This window comes from Babylonia areolata, chromosome 23, assembly GCF_041734735.1.
Source record: "Babylonia areolata isolate BAREFJ2019XMU chromosome 23, ASM4173473v1, whole genome shotgun sequence".
NCBI lineage: Eukaryota > Metazoa > Mollusca > Gastropoda > Neogastropoda > Buccinidae > Babylonia > Babylonia areolata.
This window is the reverse complement of record NC_134898.1, coordinates 29,714,899-29,734,976: the sequence shown is the minus strand read 5'-3', so window position 1 is coordinate 29,734,976 and position 20,078 is coordinate 29,714,899. Positions and strand designations below refer to the sequence as shown.

Here is a 20,078-nt window from a genome sequence, read left to right as displayed (position 1 = left end):
TGTTGTTGTTGTTGTCATGTGACTTGCTGCATCACATGCACTGTACCAATAAAGTGGAACCACTGTAAACCGACGTGTTCCCACGTGTTTGGTGTTGGACTGGATGAACGAACTCAGACCCAGGCAGACTGCATCCTCACATAGCACCCTGCCGTTACACATATACACAAGGGCACACACACACGCACACGTACACATGCGAACATGCACAAAACACACAAACGCACACACATATGTACATGCGCGCACGCACACACGCACATACACACACGCGTACGCTCGGCTTTGATATGGATCTAAGCCGAAGTTCCAAAGATGTATGCATCAGCTTATGGTCGTGAAATATTTGAACATTCACAGTCGCCGTCCACTCGTGGCTGTATAATCTGTATTGCATAACGTCACTCCTCCACTTGCCACAAACCGCCTGGGGACAGTGGGTTTGTACACACTGCCCAGGTTTCTGCGGCGTCTGGCTGCTGCAATTATCTGGTTTTGGAGGAAAATATTTTTTGGTTTTGGGGGTCAGCATAGAGTGAATGGATGTTACGTCTGATGATTTCTGATTTGGAAGGGAATCGTGGATCAAATGTAGTGACCCAAGCGTTTCTTTGGTTTCTTTTTTCTGGTGGCAGTCAGCTGTTCTCTCCTGTCTCTTCTGGCACCTGTTCTGCCCTTCGTATATATCATATATTTGGGTACCCATCAGAGGTGATTTCTTCCACAGAATTTTGCCAGAGTCTACCTACTATTCTTTACTTACAGTATGTTCTTTCTTTTAGTGCGCCGAGTGCGTGCTGCACACAGGACCCCGGTTTGTCGTCTCATCCGAATGGCTAGACATCCAGTTTGATTTTTTCCAGTCAAACGTTGGAGAAAGGGCAAGAACCGGAATCGAACCCAGACCCTCGCGGACACAGCATCGGCAGATGGGCGTCTTAATCATTCTGCCAAGCGGTAGAATGTGTGACAATTAATGTAGCAGTAAAGCTGAGCTTAACGATCCCGTTGGCTCCTGCCCCTAAGGTCGAGGTGCTGAGGGCTTTTGTTTGACTTGGTGAAGGCTGTGTTGTTCGAAGGAATGAGTCCTGGTAATTATAGAAAAAAAAAACATGTTTCTTCCCCCCCTGCCCCCCCGCCCTCCCCATCTATTTCATTGTTCCTACAAGCCATGCCAAAGAACGTTCATACCCATCAACGCCTATCAGGTGCGTATGTGTAACGACGGGCGCAATAGCCGAGTGGTTTAAGTGTTGGCCGACTTTTAATCTGAGGGTCCCAGGATCGAATGTCGGTAACGGCGCCTGGTGGATAAAGGGTGGGGATTTTTCCGATCTCCCAGGTCAACATATGTGCAGACATGCTAATGCCTGAACCCCCTTCGTGTGTATACGCAAACAGAAGATCAAATACGCACGTAAAAGATCCTATAATCCATGTCAGTGTTCGGTGGGTTGTCGAAAAAAGAACATGCCCAGCATGCACACCCCCGAAAACGGAGTATGGCTGCCTACATGGCGGGGTAAGAACGGTCATACACGTAAAAATACACTCGTATATATAGGCTACGAGTGAACGTGGGAGTTGCAGCCCACGAACGAAGAAGAAGAAGAGTATGTGTAACGAAACCAGTGGTTGATTTTTCCTCATTGTGAAAGCTTAAAAAAATATTGGTTTCGGTACTTTGGAAGGATGGTCACCTTTGCACGAGCGTCATATGCATTTAAATGTTAGTCTCATGCTGTTATTATGACAAAATCGCGCAGTTCAAATTCCAGTCTACATTTTGTGAGTTTAAAAAAATCAGATGGGAAAAAGAGCTGTCTACCTCTCTTTCTTGATCTCTTTCTTCCGATAACAATACCTCTTGCAATATATATATATATATATATAATATATATATATGTATATATATATATATGTATATATATATATATATATATATATATATGTATATGTGTGTGTGTGTGTGTGTGTGTGTGACACAGCACGCGAAAATCCGGCTTAAGTCGCAATTTATCTTTTTTTACTTTTGCATACATTCTAAAAGTTTTTAAATCAAATATTAAGACAGAAAAAACAGAATGGATATATCTGTCATAGTTTTTTTTTCAGTGATTTTTTCTAAGTTCGTGTGCCCGAGGAATAGAAATGGAGAAATCAGCTCTTGAAAAAAACCCCAAAAAACAACAACAAACAAACAAACATGCATACATCTTTGGAACTTCAGCTTAGATCCATATCAAAGCCGAACGTACGTGTGAGTGTATGTGCGTGTGTGCGTGCGCGCATGTACATATGTGTGTGCGTTTGTGTGTTTTGTGCATGTTCGCGTGTGTACGTGTGCGTGTGTGTGTGCCCTTGTGTATACGTGTAACGGCAGGGTGCTATGTGAGGATGCAGTCTGCCTGGGTCTGAGTTCGTTCATCCAGTCCAACACCAAACACGTGGGAACACGTCGGTTTACAGTGGTTCCACTTTATTGGTACAATGCATATGATGCAGCAAGTCACATAACAAAAAAAAAAACCCCTCTGCAACCAATAAACAGAAAACAACTTTTTCCCATGTGTACCATGAGGTGGGGGAGAGATATGAGCAGGACTTAATTTCAAGTGAAGCAAGTAATGTAAATTTTAAGTGCCGAAAGAAACTGCAGGGCTAAAAAATCCTGATGCCAAACATAACTGAAAACAAAGGCATCATTTAAGACAATAAAAGAAAGACTTTGCGTATGGCCCTTATAACATGGCAAACATACGATATAACTTTCACAGACTGACATAAAAGAAAATACCATTATAATAATGGCAAACATAGAATATACCTTCTACAGACTAACATAAAGGAAAATATCATTGAACAATGGCAAACATAAGATACAACTTTCACAGACTGACATAAAATGAAATACCATTATAACAATGGCAAACGTAGAATATAACTTCTACAGACTAACATAAAATAAACGGCAAACATGAAATATAACTTTCACCGACTGAAATGAAAGAAAATACCATTATAACATAAAATACAACTTTCACAGACTAACATAAAATAAGATACCATTATAACAATGACAAATATAGAATATAACTTCTACAGACAAACACAAAATAAAATAAATACCATCATAACATGGCAAACATAAAATATAACTTCAATAGACTTACATAAAAGAAAATACCATTATAACAGTGGCAAACATAAAACATAACTTCTACAGACTAACACAGAGTAAAATACCATTATGACTCGGCAAACATAAAATTCAGTCACGAAGCAGCGTCAGTTTATGTCCTGCCCAGCGAGTGACTGAAGTCTAGTGTGGTTCATATGGCAACCACCACAACAGCACAAAAATTGTGTGTGTGTGTGTGTGTATGTTTCTGGGAATACACTCAACGTAACTGATAATACACTTTTCCCCATATTTACACACACACACACACACACACACACACACACACACACATATATATATATATATATATATATATATATGTATATATATATATGTATAAGTAAATGAAATTAATGTTATAAAGTAAATGGAAATTAATATTATAAAGTAAATTCATATATATATATATATCTATCTGTGTGTGTGTGTTTAGATAGGCAGATATATATATATATATATATATATATATATATATATGTGTGTGTGTGTGTGTGTGTGTGTGCGTGTGTGTGTGTGTGTGTGTGTGTGATAATTTGAACAATTAAAAAAAAATTGCAGCGTTTACAAATGGTACAATGGTAACCTATTTCAGCCGCTTGTGGAAGCGATTCAACGAGCTAAGTGGAGTTGAGCAGTTTCTTCCCTGTTGTCATTATTGACATGTCATCAACAGGGCGTTGATTCTTCTCCTTTTTCTTCCTGCGTCAACGACAAAAAGAGAAACAAATCAAGGAGGAGGAGGAATTTTGTTTAATGTCTCGTCACACATATCAGTGATTGGAGACATTTTGTTTGAGTGTTAATGTATACATCTGAGTATTACCATTTAGAAGAGGAGTGGGAGGGGGATGAATGGTGAGTTGGGGGAAGCTGGGTGTATGGGGGAAAGGGGGTGAAATTTGAAACAGATATCTAAACATGATTCCAGAAAATTACTTATTCAAAACTCACTCCGGACGATGGAACGCTATGGCGTTCCTGACGTAAGGTAGCGTTGCGGACGATCAGAACGCTATAGCGGTTTCGACAATTAAAAATTTGTTCACGTTTTCCTCATGGAGTAGCATAAAAATCGAAGCTACACCGGGCATCGTGAACGTGTCAAGGGTCGAATGGAAAGTTTCTTCGTGAGGTTTCCGTGACTATATACTCGTTGGCCAGCTGTTGACCTTGGTACCCTACATGATAAGCATACGCATCAAAACTGGCGTTACAGGCGATACAAGTGGAAATTTTTGGAGCGAACTAGATCACAACAGCGGCTTTTTGCTGCTGCTGAAGTGATTGAAATGCTTCACACTGAAGGCTTCGGCATCGACGAGGATGATGAAGACGTTGAATAAAGTTTCTGCAGTGAAGACTGCTACCAGCAAGAAGATACTAACAGTGACTCAGCTTCTGAGGGCTGTGAAGAGAGGGAGGCGGGTGGGCGTACACACAACGCTAGAAGAGGGGTCAGTAGGTCAAGTACAGTGAGTTTCATTCAGTATTTTTTGTGATTTTTTTTTCCAAATGGGCAGGGGATTCAGGAAAGCAAGGGAGAAAACTATTCGTCTGGAGTGAGTTTTAATGGGCTTCGTAAAAGAGAAGTTGTTAATCTAACAAATGAAACAACTGATAATGAATGCAAAAACATCAACGTTCTCAGTCACTTGTTATAACAATTTCATGCCGGTAAGACGTGTTTGTTTGTTTGTGTGTGTGTGGGGGGTGGGGTGGGGGGTGGGGGGGGGGTCTGTGTATTTGTGCATGCTGTGTGTGTGGTGTCGTGTGTGTAGTGTATGTGTGTGTGTGCTTTGTGTGTGTATGTGGATGCGCGCGTGTGTGTGTGCCTCTCCTATATGTGTTTTTTTGTGTGTGTGTGTGCGTGCGCGCGCGTCTGTGTGTGTGTGATTACCCTTACCTGTCCATGTGGAGGGCGTCTTGGGCCGTCTCGGGCAGGGAGGCATGGAGCGTTTCAGGCAGCAGAAGCAGCAGCAAGCCTGCCACGATGGACGATAGGCCGTAGATCATCATGGGCACCGTCATGGACACCTCCGCTCCTAGAACGTCCCCCTGGGCAAAATCGTGCGTGGTACAGTTTGTGTGTGGGTGTGGGGGGGATGGGCGTGGGGGAGTGTGTGGGTAGGTGGGTGGTTGTGTTATGGTATGTGTATGTGTGTGTAGGAGCATTGCCGCGCACACACAAGCATGCACACATACAGACAGACAGACACACACACACACACACACACACACACACACAGTCAACATGAACAAACAGTGTAATGTTGATACTATTTTTCGAAATTAATCATGAAAAGCCGGTACTGAATCCATAATATTACATCACAGACACGCACACGAACACGCACAAACACACGTACACGTATTCCACCCCACTCCACCCCACACACACACCTACCCACCTTCCAAACACCCACGCACACAGACCTCGGAACCCACATACCATCCACACACACACCTACCCACCCACCAAATCCCAAACACACACAAAACACGATATAAGGAAACAAAGTTACATCACAAACCTCCGGCTGTCATACCCACCAACCCGCCACCCCCTATGTCTCTCACCAGCCTCCTTGGCTCACCAGGTTGGCGATGTAGGGAGCCAGGATGCCCCCGACTCGGGCGCTGAGGTTGCAGAGACCCACCCCCGAGTTCCTCAGGGCCGTAGGGAAGAGCTCCGAGGAGAAGATCCAGATGGTGCCGAACGACCCGGCAATACCCAGCTTGCCGATCATCGCCAGAACCACCGTCACCCACTGGGCGGCTGAAACATGATGATGATGATGGTGGTGGTGGTGGTGGTGATAATGGGATTGATGATGATGATGATCAGAAGAAGGATGATGATGATCATCATCGTCACCATCATCATTATAACGCTAATGTTGTCAATAGGCGGCTGAAACCTGATGATGATGATGATCATCGTCACCATTATCATTATAACGCTGATGGTGCCGTGGGTTCTGCGTCAGTGCACCCAGTGTGTGCTGCACACAGGGATCTCGGTTTATCATCTCACCTGAATGACTAGACGCTCATTTTGGTTTTCCAGTCAAACTTGGGAGAAAGGGCGAGACCAGGAATCGAACCCAGCCACTGCATTAGTAGATAAGCATCTTAACCATTCTGCCACTTTCCTTTCTTGGAAAAATCACTGCAGAGTCACATTGTCGCTTTTTGGGCAGCTGAAAAACATCACCGCAAAGTTACATAGCCGCTCATTGGGCAGCCGAAAAATATCACTGCAAAGTTACATAGTCACTCATTGGACAGCTGAAAAACATCACCGCAAAGTTATACAGTCGCTCATTGGGCAGCCGAAAAACATCACCGCAAAGTCACATAGTCGCCCATTGGGCAGCCGAGAAACATCACTGCACAGTCACATAGTCGCTCATTGGGCAGCCGAAAAACATCACCGCAAAGTCACATAGTCGCCCATTGGCCAGCCGAAAAACATCACCGCAAAGTCACATAGTCGCTCATTGGGCAGCTGAAAACATCACCGCAAAGTCACATAGTCGCCCATTGGGCAGCCGAGAAACATCACTGCACAGTCACATAGTCGCTCATTGGCCAGCCGAAAAACATCACCACAAAGCCACATAGTCGCTCATTGGCCAGCCGAAAAACATCACCGCAAAGTCACATAGTCGCTCATTGGCCAGCTGAAAACATCACCGCAAAGTCACACAGTCAGTCTCTCATACAGCTGCTGAAAAATCGCCGCGAAGTTGCACAGACACTCTCATATGAATAACATCCCTGCAAAGTAACGAGAGAGAGAGAGAGAGAGAGGAGGTTAGCGCAAGGGAGATAATATCTCTCTCACAGGCAGTGAGACAATGACTCTGGTTTTCGTCCCATCGATTCTTTCGAGTTGTGTAGCATGTCAATGTTAGGTTAACGGTTTCAGAGAGTGATCGAAAACATGTGAATTTAAAGAAACTGTTTCCTTTTTAAGGCATTCAGTTCGATACCACAATAGGCCTATCAACCAGAATAAATGTTCAACAAAAACTGGGATTGTGGGGAAACGGAAAGTCACAAGAGAAATAACAGCAACGACAAAAATTCATTCCCACCAACTCTTTAATCAAGTCGAAACGAGACAATGAAACATGACAAATATCAAAGCTTGACAGTTACAGAGAAAGAGCGAAGAAAAACAAAACAAAAAACAACAGAAGCACAAAAACGTAGAAAGAAAAAAAAAATCAAAGGTAAAATATCAATCCCGAATGATAAACGATTAAGCAATACAATGATAATACTGAATCGCAAAACCGGAAAAGAGGGTTTGTGGTATAGTACAAGGGAGAAAACACAAAACAGCGAGAAAGAGGCCGCATGTCTCTTTCAGCCCTCATGTTCGCTTGACAACTCTCAAATAAGGGACTGATGATGATGCTGCTGCCGATGATGATGATGAAGATGATAATAATGATAATATCTGGACATTAATCAGCGGTTTCCTCATTGCACAAAGCGCTTTACAATCCACACACACACACATACTAAACAAACTCAGTTCTCAACTTTCAATTATGCATAATAAACATATATACTGCGCATACAAACTCAAACTCATACATACAATACATACATACGTACATACATACATGCATACATACATTTGACGCGCACACAATAAAGCGTTCCATAATATACCTACACAATCAACTAACTACTTTCAGGTATGGGATAGGTTCTAGAAAAAATGCTGCTGGAAGTGGAATTAAGTCTTGAGGTTAGATTTAAAGGAAAGCAGTGGGAAGAGTGGGAGGGGGGGCTGTGACATATGGTGAGGCAAAGATGATGATGAGAAGGACGACAAGGAGAAAGAAGAGGAGGAGGAAGTAGTGGAGGAGGAGAAGAAAGAGGAGGAAGTGGAAGAGGAGAAGGAAGAGGAGGAAGAGAAGAAAAGAAGGAAGAGGAGAAGGAAGAGGTGGGAGAGGAGGAAGTGGGGAAGAAGAAAGAGGAGGAGAAAGAGGAGAAGGAAGTGGAGGAGGAGGAGGAGGGGGGGTAGAGGAAGTGGGGGAGGAGAAGAAAGAGGAGGATGAAGGAGGAAAGGACGATGTAAAGTGCTATGTCTCCAGAAATTTTATTCATTTCTCATTTTTAGCTCCGGTTTGTCTTTTTTGACGTCATGTGCAAATATCATTCTGAAGAGCTTGGTTGCTCTTGCAACACATTCCTTCTTCAAATCCCATCAGTTCACATAAAGTAAGCCTTTTCTCTTTGTTTGCATCATAAAGTAGATATTCCATTTTTGTTGTTGCAGTGATGTTAAGTGCAGATTATTGATATTCTTTTTTTTTTTTTTTTTTTTTTTTTTTACATACTGAGCGACTTTATATCGCATCCGGCCGATCCCACTTTTGGATCCGATTCCAGCTGATCCAAATTGATTCGGCATATAGATTTGTACATTTCTGGCTTCTCCCAAAAGCTTGACCTTTCTTTGCTATCGTAATAGTTTCCTAAGACACAGTTTTTGGAGGCATGTTCATTTTTATGTACTGTAGTATCAAAAGTTGCGTCTTTTCTGGAGAAATAGTCTTTTGGGTGTTACAATTTTCGGTGTACGCCACCTTTGAAAAGCACAGTGTGACGTCGCGCTCTTTCAATGTTTTTGGTGCGCGGTGGTGCAACGGATCAGACTTTCATTATTTTCTGATGTCAACGGATGTCAGCATTTATGTTTTGTTTAGGAAACTAAGTATCCTTTTGTTTATTTTTCAGTTCTTTACTGATTCAGCTTACATGCCATGCTATTGGGCTGCACATTCATCATTAAAAGAAACAGATCTGACCCAGATTTGTCGTGTGGTGTGCATGGTTGATGGTTGCTGGTGACACTTTTTGCATGGCCATCTGTCTATGGGAACCTTTGAGATTTGAGGCAGAACACAAAGCCCAGAAGACCACCCACAACAACAACAACAGCGACAACAACAACAACAACAAACACCACCCATTCACAAGGAGGGGCGAAGAGGAGAGGGAGGAGGAGGACGCGAAGGGAGACCACCAAACACCCACTCACAAGGAGGGGCGAAGTGGATAGGGAGGAGGGTGGCAGTGCACGTGACGCCCGCCACCAGCATCAGCCCGCAGTTGAGAGGTCTCCGGCCCACACGGTCCAGGAGCAAGATGCATAAGACCAGAGCCAACAGCTCCACCAGGCCCATCAGGAAGAAGTTGACGTACAGGTCCCCGTGCAGGTTGCCCGCCCCCCAGCTCAGGCCGTAGTAGGTCAGGCTGTTCACCATCCTGCACACACACGCATGCACGCACATAAGAACACACACACACACACGTTCGCGCGCATGCACGCACATTCACAAACACTCATGCATGCACGTGCGTTCTCGCACACACACAGACGTGCGCATGTACACACACACACACACACACACACACACACACACACCTGCCTATGTTTCGTCAGAAGATCATAAAAAAATTCATGAATAAAATTAGGTTATAAGAATAGCTGAATCATTAAAATGTGTATGTATTTGAAACTTTAAAGCCTCGGGTAAAAAAAAAATAAAGAATAAAAGTATGAAAGCAGAATCGAACCTATCATGTTTGGGAGACAGCTTACAGTCTTACCCACAGCGCTAATCTGGATCTATAAACGACGTTTAAAAATTAGTATCGAAACATGTTTTTGTGTTTTTATTTTTTAAGCATGACAATTCGGTTGTGGTATTCTAGGTGATAATGCCTTTCAAATCATTTAATTTTTAGAAGGTGGGGATACCATTCCAACCGAAAGAGCCCACCACCACCCCACACCCCACACTCCTTACCCCCCTCCCCTTGGCAACCCCACATGTGAAAGAAGGAAGAAAACAGAAGACAGATCCCTACCAGGCAAGTATCAGGATGGCGGTGCGGATGATCAGGCTAGGGGAGGAGCAGGTCCGCAGAAGGCTGACCCCGCTCTCATGATCCGACCTCACACGGAGAAACAAGTCAGCCGGAAACGGCACGCCGTTGACCTGCGCAGTCTTTCGGAGGACGACTTCCGCTTCCGCTCGCCGTCCTCTGTTGATCAGCCAGCGGGGGGACTCTGGTATTAGCCTGAAAGTGGTGGTGAGGGTTTTGATTAAGAGACCGATCGTTATTGGTTTGTTAGTTCCTATTATTTTCAAAGACATTATGACTTGTCGAGCATGATGATTATGTGACACGACGGTTGTGTCTTTTATATTATCTAATGATGATGATGATGATGATATGGATGTTTAACATTGGAGACGGACAGATTTGTTTGAATATAAATCCTTGGTTTCGCTTTTACTCATCAGAACCAAACATGCACAGCCACCACACAGCACACACGTAGCCAATGCACAAGCAAATTCAGTTCATATATACACTACTACTACTACGACTACAGCTACTTCTACTAATACTACTACTAATAGTACTACTACTGCTGCTGCTGCTGCTGCTGCTGCTGCTGCAACAACTACTACTTCTACTACTGCTGCTGCTGCTGCTAAATATATTGATAATGAGAATGATAACAATCATCATCATCAACCTCCTCATCATAATCATCATCATAACGTGTATTTATATATCGCTAACCTTACGCTGTGAACTTCAACACACGTGGCATAATTATAGCACACATATCAGAACATAAAGTTACAAACTCCCTGAAAATGATTTTTGCTATTTTTTAAACATTGTAACGTTATACATGCACGCACCCACACGCGCGCGCACACACGCACACACACACACACACACACACACACACACACACACAAAGTCATTATCATCACCATCTTTTACATCGTCATATACTACCTTTAACTGTAGTTAGTATCATTCATGTCATCTAACTGCTAAAGCATTGTGCAATTTACTTCTGTTTCCATGCATGAAATTAATGAGCGAACTAGCATTTCAGTTATCAGATTATTTAATGAAGCTATACAAGAAAAAAAAGAAGAAAAAAAAAGAACAAACAAACAAAAACAACAACAATAAAAAACAAAAACAAAAAAAAAACACTATCGTTTGAAAATGTTCTTACAATGGACTTGAAAGATGTAAATCCACCAAAACGGAGTATGGTTGCCTACAAGGCAGGGTAAAAACGGTCATACACTTAAAAGCCCACTCGTGTACATACGAGTCAACGTGGGAGTTGCAGCCCAAAGACAAAGAAGAAGAAGAAGAAAGATGTAATAGTGGAACAGAATCTGGTATTTTGTGGAAGAGATTTCCAGAACCAGTGTACAAATGTTCGGAAACCATGAGTCTGTAACGCAGGGTTTTAAACGTGTGCGTCAAACGAAGAACGGAGGCCAGGGCGAGGTGGACTGGAAAAGAATCCCCACAGGAGGATCTTGCTAAAAGAACTTCGTGACCGACACTGCAGATGTCTCGTCTGCATTTCTCGGGCCTGGTTGATGCTGGGACATGTTATGAAAGGAACTAAAACTGTAGCAGTATCGTCATCATCATCATCATCATCATTCATCATCATTATTGAGAAATATTGTCCCTTATTGTGTGCCTGGCCTTTCACACCAAACTCTCATGATAACCTATATTCCGAACCCCCTCTTCTTCCATGCTTGGAATGTGTTCTGTTAATGTCTTTGATGTTGGCAGACTCATAGGGGACTGTCGCTGGAGGGATGTAGTGGCAGTCTCCGCTCTGGGGCCGTATTTAAATTCATTTTGCCTTCAGGCAAGTTACCTTTGACATGGTAGGGATCCGTGCTTATGATACAATCATCATGATTACTATTATTATTATCATTACTGTTGTTGTTATTGTTGTTATTATTATCATTGTTAGTAGTAGTAATAGTAGTAGTAGTAATTACAGTTATCATTGTTAGTAGTAGTAATAGTAGTAGTAGTAATTACAGTAATTACTATCATCATCATCATCATCATCAATTATTATCATTGTTAGTAGTAGTAATTACAGTAATTACTATTATCATTATCATCATTATCATCATCATCATTGGTAGCAGCAGCAACAGCAGCGTTCATCTGAACAGACTAATATTGTAACAACATCACTCTGACCACCATAACAAGTACAACTGCAGCCACAGCAACAGCAGCGGCAGTAGTAGTAGAAGTGGCAGCAGCAGCAGTAGTAGTTGTTGTTGTTGTACGACTTATGTGCAGTGCTTTGCATGGTGTCGTAGACCCTGGTAAAGTTTGAGTGTTCAACGCAACAAAGGCCCACATCAGCACTGAAGTAACGAAATGAGCGGTTTTTCTCCAGTGTACGACTATGATCAGCGGAAGCTTAGAAGACAAGGCGCAAGCGTATACGAATCTTGATGCGCTTCAATTTGCCAAATTTGTTTTAAACTCATCTTATTCAAAGCTCATCACAACGCATACAACACAAGCTTAAAGCAAACAGGGAAATAAAAACAGAACAGAATATGCCCATTACCAAATGCACGAGGGTCACGAAGATTATTCGAAGAAGTTCTTGTATATGATCTCTGTCTTAACATAATATAATGCATATATCTGTCTTAGTAAATAATTATATAATAATACGTATTAATAATACAATTAATAATACGTACGTATTTTTGCCTGGATTTGATGTGTGACGGAGAGGTAATGCCGATGCAAACGAGAGAGGGGAAAATGGGGATGGTTGGGGGCGTGGGGGGAGGGGTTAGGGAGGTTTAGGGGGGCATACCAATGATATGAGAGAAAGAGAAGGTAGAATGAGGAAAAGACTACCACTCACAGTAGAGGAAATAGAAGAGAAAGTTATGGAAAACATACCAGAAATTAGAGAGGAAGAGGAAAGAGAGTGAGGAAAGGATTATCAGTAACAGCATGGGAAGAAAGGGGAGAAGAAGGGGGGCTATATCAGTAACAGGAAAAGAAGATAAGAGAGTGAAGAGAGGAAAAAAAGACAGTCAGTAATAACAGAGGAAGAGTAGAGAGAGTGAAGACCTCAAGAGAAAGTGAGGGAAGGTATACCTGTGATAAGAGAGAAAGGGAAAAGAGTGAAGGAAGAACTGTCAGTAATACCAGAGGAAGAGGAAAGAGACACAGGGAGGAAATACCAGCCAAAGGATAGCAACAGGAGAGGGAGTGAAGAGGAGAAGAGTTATAGGAGAGTAAGGGGAGATACCAGTAATAGGAGAGTAAGGGGAGATACCAGTAATAGGAGAGTAAGCGGGGTAATAGTGAGGGGAGACATACCAGTAATAGGAGGGTAAGGAAAGAGACAGTGAAGGAAGGCACACCAGTAACAGGAGAGGAAGGGAAGAAACAGTGATGGAATTTGAAGAGGAAGGGAGGGAAGGCATGCCAGTAATAGGAGAACAAGTACTAAGAAGAGAGACAGTAAGGGAAGGCATACCTGTAACAGGAGAGTTAGGGAAGAGATTATGAAGGTAGGCATGCCAGTAGTAGGAGAGTAAGGGGAGAGTCAGTGATGGAAGACATATCAGTAACAGGAGAGGAAGGGAAGAGACAGCTTAGGTAGGCGTACCAGTAATAGGAGAGTAAGGGGAGAGTCAGTGATGGAAGACAAGCCAGTAATAGAGGGGTAAGGGGAGAGACAGTGAGTGAAGGCATACAAGTAATGTGGAGAGGAAGAGATGGAAGGCATACCAGTAACAGGAGAGTAAGGGAGGAAACGGTGAGGGAAGGCATACCAGTAATAGGAGCAGGAAGAGAAGAGAGTGGGAAAGGGCTACCAGTGACAACAATAGAGGAAAAAGAATAGAGACTGTGAAGAGGACTACCTGTGACAGTAAACAGACAGAAGACAGAAAGAGTGAGGGATGGCATACCAACCAGTAACAGTAGGAAGAGAAAGACAGAGACAGAAAAAATAGGGAGAGAAAGACAGAGACAGAAGGACAGAGTTAGGGTGAGCATACAAGTAAGAAAAGAGGGGGAGATAAAACAAAACAGAGAGAGTGAGGATACCAGTCACTGGGGAGAAAGAGGAGAAAGAGTGAGAGTGAGTGATGACATACAAGAGACATGAGTGGAATAGAAGAGAGAGACAGAGTATACCAGTAGTGGGAGAGGAAGAGAAGAGAGAATGAAGGAGGAGAAGAAAATAAAAGAGGTTATGACTGATTGATGGACTAACTGATTGACTGGTTGGTTGACTGATTGAAACTTTAATGGTTAAGAATTAGACACAAAATGGCTTTTTAAATTTTTTTATTGTATTTTAAAAAATTTTATATATATATATTACAATTCTGCCCATTTAACGAAACAAAACATGAATAAAATAAAATGAAATGAAATAATGTAATATGATATGATAAAAAACAATACGATTCAATACAATATAATACAGCATGATTTTATATAATGATTTATGTAATATAATAAGATTTGATATAATAAACACGACGAATGAGAGCACATACCAGTAGTAGGAGAGGAAGGGGAGGGCGATGAGACCTGAAGTCAGCTGCAGGTAGTGCCAGTCCCTGAGGAGGAAGGCCAGGCCCGCCAGAAGCACCATGCCCAGGGCCCACGTCACCATGTGCCCGTAACCCATCCACCTCCTCCTGCTGGCTCCCACCACCTCCACACCTGTCACGGGGAACACAAGGACACAACTGGTTTGATTGTATAGGCCTTGGCCCTTTACAAATGGAGTGCACAAACAGAATGAATCTCTGCTTCCTAATGGCAAGAGCTTTATGTACGAAGTTCACAACTTTCATATCTATTGGTTTGTTTTCAGCAGCCATCAGTAATGCAAATTCAAACATAGACAGATGTCTGTAATATTTATAGGGAATTAAGTCATTCCTGGGTTCACCGTATTTTGGACATTTGGGCAGGAAATGTTTCTCTGTTTCAGGGACATTGGTACAGAATGGTCAAGAATAATCTTTTACACTTGCAGTGCACTCAGCGCACGTAAAAGAACCCACGGCAACAAAAGGGTTGTCCCTGGCAAAATTCTGTAGAAAAATTCACTTCGATAGGAAAACAGACAAAACAAACAAACAAACAAAAAACTGCATGCAGGAAAAAATGCACAAAAAAGGGGTGGCGCTCTCAATGTAGCGACACGCTCTCCCTGAGGAGAGCAGCCTGAATTTCACACAGAGAAATCTGTTGTGACCAAAATTAGTAATACAATACAAATACAATACAATAAGCGCGCCTTGAATTAACCATGCTGCCACCACCTTCCACAACTCACGTACTCATGACGAAGGATGCGGCGAAACAGCCCGGCGTGCACAGCCCGGTGAGGAAATGCCCGATCATCATGGCGGGCAGGCTCTGGCTCCACGCCTTGCCGACTGCCACGGCCAGGTACACCACGATGCTCACCATCAGCACCGATCGACGGCCCAGCCTGCGCACCGTAAAACCAGTCAACCAATCGGTCCACCAGTCGATCAGTTGATACGTCATTCCAATCGGTCAACCGACCCATCGAAAAGTCGATCAAGTCAAGTGATACATTAACCAAACCAATCAATCGATCCATCCATCCAGCAAGCCGTCAGTCAGTCAGTCAGTCAATCAATCAAGTGATACATCAACCAGCCAATCAACCAACCCATTAGTCGATCAAGTGGTACATTAACCGAATCCATTCATCTATCCATCCAACCATCAGTCAATCAGTCAGTCAGTCAGTCAAGTGATACATCAACCAGCCAATCAACCAATGTATCAGTCGATCAAGTGGCACATCAACCCATCAAGCAACCATCCACCAGTCGATCAAAGTGATGCATCGACCAATCAGTCGACCAATCCATGAGTCTTTCAGGTGATACACCAGCTCAAATCATTCAACAAAGCCATCAGTGGATCAAGTGATATATGATAGTCAGTCGTGTCCGAATATGACCATCAGTACAGCAGAAGAGGCAACTGCTGTCCCAACTATCTGGGCAAGGATTTGATTATAGAGGATAGCGTCTTGCCCAAGTAATATCCCCACTCTCTCGGCCAAGACGGTTTTTTGACAGTCGGCGTTGGGATGGTTACCAAAGACCAACTAGCCCTAAAGACTAAGTTTAAGCCAGTGCAATTTTGCCTCCTAGATTGAGAGTCATCGTCCTTTACAAAAGGCCAAACTGTAAATGATTTCCCATTGCATTGGGGAAACCATTAATAATACAGCTCCCACTTTGGTTTTGGTCCGATTGTAAACTTATGTCAAACTGTGATATAAGCGGAGCATCAACAAGTCAGCCACACAGTCATCCACATGATATATCAACCAATCCATCAGCCGAATAGCTGATACGTCAACCAATCAGTGAACCAACTCATCAGTCTATCAGGTGATATATCAACCAACCAGTCCACCAGTCGTTCAAGCGATACATCATCCCATTCAATCACCAATCCATCAGTCGATTAAGTGAAAAATCAATGTTACCGCTAAGCAAATTTTGCGCGGAAGAATAAAGAAATTTCTTACCGCTATGCAAACTTTGCGAAGGAGAATTAATTTTTTTCTTACCTCTAAGAAAACTTAGCTCAAACTAAAATTGCTTGTGCAACTAACCTCATTACAACCTCCGTCGAGGATGACATTCAACCCGTCAGTCAGTCAGTCTGTCAATCAGTCAACCAGTTGGTTGGTTGGTTGGTTAATTAATTACATCCAGGGTAAACTTCGACATCCATTTCAGGTGATGTGGCTGATGTGGATGATCATCAAAGGAAAGTGGGGGAACTGGTGGGGACGCATTGTATTGAACTGTATCGTATTACATTTTGTCACAACAGATTTCACTGTGTGGAATTTGGGCTAATCTCCCCCTGGGAGAGCGCATCCTAGAATTGCAGCGCTACCTTTTTTTTTTTTTTTCTTTTTGTTCTGTCTGCAGGTGTATTTGTCTTTTTCCTGCAGAATTTTGCCAGGGACACTGCTGCCGGTGCCGTGGGTTACTTTGCGTGTGCTGAGTGCGTGCTGCACACGGGGCCTCACTTCACCGTCTCTACCCAAATGAACGTCACCCAGACCACCACTCAAGGTCTGGTGGAGGAAGGAATAAAAACCCAGGTCCGTGAATGAGGCAGGAACCCCTGGACACGCGCTACCCAGTCGGGCGCATTACCACTAGACCACCGTTCCGCCGATTTAACACCACAGTGACACCACCAGAACTAAAACACGTTAAAGCAGCGAAATAGTCAGCATTTCTCTTGGGCATCCGCGATTCGAACCAAGCTAAATACAAACTCTGTAAATATGGCTATGGCGGCATTGATTATTCTACCCCATGGGAGGGTAACACCACAGAATTACGGTTTGACTGTGCAAGATAGCGTCTACGCCGTCAGTTCGTGCCTGGCTTGTCTGGTGACCAGTCACTAACTTCACAGCTCGCGTCAATCTGTTAAAAGATTCTTCTTTTTTTTTAATGATTTTATTCGTGGTCTTCATATGACTGATATCAGTTTCCAAATCCAATTAGAGACACAAATTGTATGATACAGGTCAAAGTCTGGAGCAGGAAGGATGAATATGACCACAATTGCCTACATGGCGGGATAAATAAACAAAATGGTCATACATGTAAAATGTTAAATGTTACATGTTTGTCTGAGTGTGTATGTGTGCGTGCCTGGAATCTGATGGAATGACACAGGAAACGAATGATGAGCGCCCACTGGCAGCTGTCAGTCAGCTTTACCCATGTAGGCAGCCTGTTGTGTAAATGACTCCGTGTTTGTAAAGCGCTTAGAGCTTGGTCTCCTACCGAGAATAGGCGCTATATAAATATCCATATCAATCAGTCAATAGCAGGAAGGATGAATATGACCACAACAGCAGGAAGGATGAATATCACAACAATGACTATGACATAAAAGACGTACGCGTCAGAGAGGAAGCCGACGACCTGTGCACCAACCATACTGCCCAGCATCAGACACATGAGCCCGTGAGAGCGGTACATAGCACGATCACACACCAAGTTCAACTGAAAGAGATCATGCACTTGATCATCAGCAGCAGTGGTATTGGCAGAAGCCGTTGTTTTAGCAGCAGAAGCAGTATTAGTGTAATAGAAGCAGTGGTGGTGGTGATAGTGGCAGGTATGGCGTTGATAGTGGCGGTGGTAGTGGTGGTTTTACTGTTGCTGTTGTTACTGTTGTCATCATTGCCAACTACTTCTTTTCCTGATTTTGCTGCCGGCACTACTACTACTACTACTACTACTGCTGCTGCTGCTGCTGCTTACTATTACAACTACCACGACTGTTGCTGCTAGTAATACATTGCGTTTTATTTTACTCTATTTGATTGGACAATGCCGTATAATGCTGTGTTCTGTAGCGTTTTCTCGGGAGGGGATGAATCGTGTTGAATGATGCTGGACTGGATTTGATTGGACTGCGCTGTGCTAGACTAGGTTCGACTGGATTGGGTGACATTCTGTTTTAATGTACAGATATGGTTGGCCAAATCAACAACAACAACAATAACAAAAACACACAAGAAGGAATTTAAATTAAAAAAAACCCAAACAACAACAAAAAACTCACTTCGGAGGTCATGGTGGAAACGAAGGTGGAGGTGTCGTACACATACTTGTGGCAGCTCATTTTCTCTTCTACCTCCCTGTTTCCCCCTCTCTCCTCCTCTCCACTTTCTTCCCCTTCCCTTCCCCCCGCCATGACGTCATGGGAAGATGATGCGTTGTCACTGGTGACGTAAACTAGGCGGTGGCGAGAGGAGGAGGAAGGGGAGGGGTGGTACAGGTGGCAAGAGTCGTAAGGCGAGGAGGGGGAAGAGGGGATGGAGAGGTTGAGAAGGGAGGCGTGCCCAGCCCCCTGCACGTGCCACGTGTCGTTGGTCACGTTGGGCAAGGCGCACCTGTCACATGATTTTTGTTATGTTCTTTTTATGATAGTTGTATCTGACGTCATGACCATCAGAACACACACACACACACACGCAAAAGACCTCCCCCCCCCTCCCCCCTTAGGACCCCACCTCCGCCCCACTCCGCGTGTTTTAAATCAGGAGCTAGGAAAAGGAAGCAAACTGTCGACTGATTTGTATCACTGCGTGCAGTGTGTTCCATTCTCACACCCTTCCTCAGGGCCATCGAGGTCCCTACGGCTCTGTCTCACACTCGAGGAAAGATGTCCATCAAGGTGCGTGGATGTGGCTTACTCTCCTGTCTGACTGCCAATCTGTGTGTGTGTGTGTGTGTGTGTGTTCAATTTAAAGTGATATTAGACATGTGTGTCTAATGTCTAATAGTCTAGTGGCTAGGATCTCGCGTTGTGTGCGTGTGTGCACGTGTGCGTGAGTGCATTCATGCATGCATGTGAAAGAGAGAGAGAGAGAGAGAGAGAGAATGTGTGTGTGTGTGTGTGTGTGGTCTTCGTCATGCATGTTTGTGTGCACATACTTTGTAGTGGATGTAGATAAGCAAAGACAGATTGTGAAAAAATAAGCGATTCCTAAAATCTTAATCTTCGAGAAATAAAGTTATGCGTTCTTCAGCTTCATCATCATCTTTGTGTTCTTCTTCTTCCTCCTCTCCTTCTTCTTATAATTGTTATCATTTTTTAGTATTATTACTATTATTATCATCATCATCATCGTTGTCACCGTCGTCGTTGTCGCCATTATCATCATCATCATCGATCACCTGTGATCGGGGACAGCCATTATGAAGATAGGGATCAGTATCTGTATGGCGCACCAGCCAGTCAGTGGAGTCAACAGACAGAACAAGCGCTTCTGGTGCCGTCCCCAGTGCCCAAGTGACGTCAGCAGATCGTCATACGTCACCACGTCACCCTGTTGAAGCAGCGATGTCCACGTTCCATTACACACACAGACTTTCTCTCTCTCTCTCTCTCTCTCTCTCTCTCTCTC

General features: G+C 43.4%; 1 protein-coding gene across 1 annotated transcript in view; it reads right to left on the bottom strand.

Moving 5' to 3' along the window:
* Positions 1-3,721: 3,721 nt before the first annotated feature.
* Positions 3,722-20,078, bottom strand: part of LOC143298075 (organic cation transporter protein-like) — a 33,146-nt gene continuing 16,789 nt past the window's right edge. The window contains exons 3-12 of the mRNA XM_076610755.1: positions 19,849-20,000; positions 18,731-19,061; positions 18,062-18,165; positions 15,418-15,572; positions 14,623-14,791; positions 10,082-10,294; positions 9,249-9,475; positions 5,779-5,960; positions 5,088-5,239; positions 3,722-3,883 (exon numbers count right to left, since the gene is read on the bottom strand). Of these exons, the coding sequence (XP_076466870.1) occupies positions 3,802-3,883; positions 5,088-5,239; positions 5,779-5,960; positions 9,249-9,475; positions 10,082-10,294; positions 14,623-14,791; positions 15,418-15,572; positions 18,062-18,165; positions 18,731-19,061; positions 19,849-20,000 (1,767 nt within the window). The 3' untranslated portion in view covers positions 3,722-3,801. The remainder of the gene's footprint in view (positions 3,884-5,087; positions 5,240-5,778; positions 5,961-9,248; positions 9,476-10,081; positions 10,295-14,622; positions 14,792-15,417; positions 15,573-18,061; positions 18,166-18,730; positions 19,062-19,848; positions 20,001-20,078) is intronic.